Below are 2,416 nucleotides of genomic sequence, written 5' to 3' on the forward strand. Positions count from 1 at the left end.
CACACACACACACACACACACACACACACACGGTTGCTTGGGGTGCCAGAGGGCCAGTGGTCTCTGGCTGCTGACTGCTCACTCCCACTCTGCTTTCTTGGCAATACACTGGGCCGTCCTCCTTCTTACACATGAGTTGTTCAAAGAATTCTTGAATCGAGATCAAAAGCGCCAGGAGAGGGGGTAGAAACCAGTAACAGTGTGGGAATAGGCAGGGTGGGGGCATAACTTTCATATATACATATATATATTATATATATTGCTTTAAAATACGCTCATGGCGCTTGACATTGCATATGTGTACACGCGTGTATGTGTTGTGTGTTGATGTGTGATGCTGAGCTGCCTGGAGGTTCAGAGATGGCCTTGGATTCCCTGAAGTTGGAAATCATGGCTGTGAGCCATACCATGTTTGTTGGGAATTGGACTTGGGTCCTCTGTAGAAGCGGCAAATGTTCTTAACTGCTGAGCCATCTCTACAGCCATCTCCCGCCCCTATTTTTTTTTTCTCAAATGTTATCTGAATGGTGTGCTTGAGAGCGGTCACAGTGACCATCCAGGCAGTGGGGGTGTTGGAAGACTTCTCACTCTTTCTTTCCAGGGGGGACGGGGAAGGGCTACTTCTGAAAAGGTGATTCGCATAGTCTCAGAGAGTGGTCCCCTCTTCTCCCAGCGTCCCCCCCGAGGTTGGGTTAGAACAGCATGGACGTCCTAGGACATCCATCGAAAGTGCTCCAAACGTGACCGTCCAAGGTCTGCTTCCATGATTTGTCTTTAAATTCTGACGCCCAGCCTAGCCCAGGATCAGCAGGAAGACCTACAGGCGAGCAGCCCCAGTTTTAACAGGAAGAAAAATGGACGGGGTGGAGAGGGGTGCAGAGGGGCCAGTGTAGAAGCAGCTATGAGGCAACTGAAGTGGCTTAGATCAAGGACCCTCGAGGGGAGTGGGAGCTACAGAGGATTGTGGAAGGGGGGGCGCAGGGCTGGGGACCTGGGGGAGAGGCCCAGCACATAGCACAATGGGGGCCACCAGGAAGAAACTGCAGTGGAAATTTGGAGTAGCGGGGCCAGCCGTACCTGATTGGTGAATAGGGTCTGCGATAGCGGCATCCCAGGCAGGTTGGTCCCATCCCAGGTCTGGGTCCCACGCGCTGGGGTTGCATTTCCTGTGTACAGGCCCTGACTTTGGGAGACCCCAGAAGTGCGAGTGACCTCCTGGGCCGTGTGAGTGAAGGCCCCACCCTCTTCCTGCTTCAGCTCCCGGAATGGGAGGGCTCTGGGCGCTCGAGCCCAGCAGGCTCCTGCCTACCTTCCCCCCCTATCCTCTTGCCCCCGGGCATGGCAGAGACCTGTTTCTCTGTACAGCGGCCCGAGGGGATCGCAAAGAGAAAGAGAAAGTAACTGATGGCAGAGGGAGGCGGGTGCCGAGCGCTTTGAGGGGCAGGACAGATGCCTCTAGGGTAGCCCCAGGCTTTTCCATCCAACGGACCCAACCCAGGCTGTGCCAGAGTTTGCAGCGGTAACTGAAGCCTAACCAAGGGTTTGACTCTCCGGGTGCGAAGGAGGCGTGGATTCTGGGTGGGGACTCCTGGGTTCTCTTCCCTCGATTCAGGACGGGAGGGAACAGTCAAGCTTTGGGTTTCTAGTTGTGGGCTTGGATTTTGATATTCTTCATCTCTAATTTCCCAGCCGCTCCAGGTGAAGAACCAGCCTGGGACCGACAAGCTCAGATGGGTCATTGATGGCTCAGGATCAGACGTTAGCGTTCGTGATCCAAACTCGTTTCCTGTTTGTCCCTGCAGATAAGAGAGACCGATGCTAAAGAGGAGCGGTCGATCTTGCTGTCCCCATCGACCTGACTCTCAAGGGTGCCAGTGCGGACCAAAAAAAGCTCGTGCACGCTGCTGGTTGTTGAAGTCCATCCAGAGTTCTGTGGAGGAATGAATACACACGGGGTCAAGTCATCTATGTGCCCTTGGATACACGTCTGTGCGGGAGAATCTGGGCTCCCCGCAGAGACTCCGAGCTCTGTAGCCCGCTGTTCTGGAATGAGAATGTGTCACAGCGCCCCCACCTGGCGGCCGTCTGTTCTACCTTTGTGCAGAGCGGATTGACTGGTTGAACTTGGTGGGATGAGGTGTGTGTGAAGTCTTTCTATTACCGTGGAAAACAAATGGACACAATAGAATAGCCTTGGTGGGAAATACTACTTCAATCAGAAGTAGACACATTTAAAAAGAAAATATAACTAAAAGGAACCCAGAAAACGCACCAAGCCCAGCTTCCAAGGAGTTAGAAGACAGAATGCTAAAAACTCCAGGTTTGCAGCCAAGGAATGAACTCTGTCCGTTTATTACTGTGTGATCTTAGGTGATTTATTTAACATTCCCTAGTCTAATATTCCCCATCTATGAAT

At 52.7% G+C, this 2,416-nt stretch overlaps 1 protein-coding gene across 1 annotated transcript in view; it reads right to left on the bottom strand.

Moving 5' to 3' along the window:
• The window catches only part of Apobec3b (apolipoprotein B mRNA editing enzyme catalytic subunit 3B), a 15,575-nt gene extending 14,352 nt beyond the window's left edge, over window positions 1-1,223 (bottom strand). The window contains exon 1 of the mRNA XM_005354188.3: window positions 1,078-1,223. Within this exon, the coding sequence (XP_005354245.1) occupies window positions 1,078-1,163 (86 nt within the window). The 5' untranslated portion in view covers window positions 1,164-1,223. The remainder of the gene's footprint in view (window positions 1-1,077) is intronic.
• Window positions 1,224-2,416: the final 1,193 nt, after the last annotated feature.

Source organism: Microtus ochrogaster, chromosome 15, assembly GCF_000317375.1.
Source record: "Microtus ochrogaster isolate Prairie Vole_2 chromosome 15, MicOch1.0, whole genome shotgun sequence".
Taxonomy (NCBI): Eukaryota; Metazoa; Chordata; class Mammalia; order Rodentia; family Cricetidae; genus Microtus; species Microtus ochrogaster.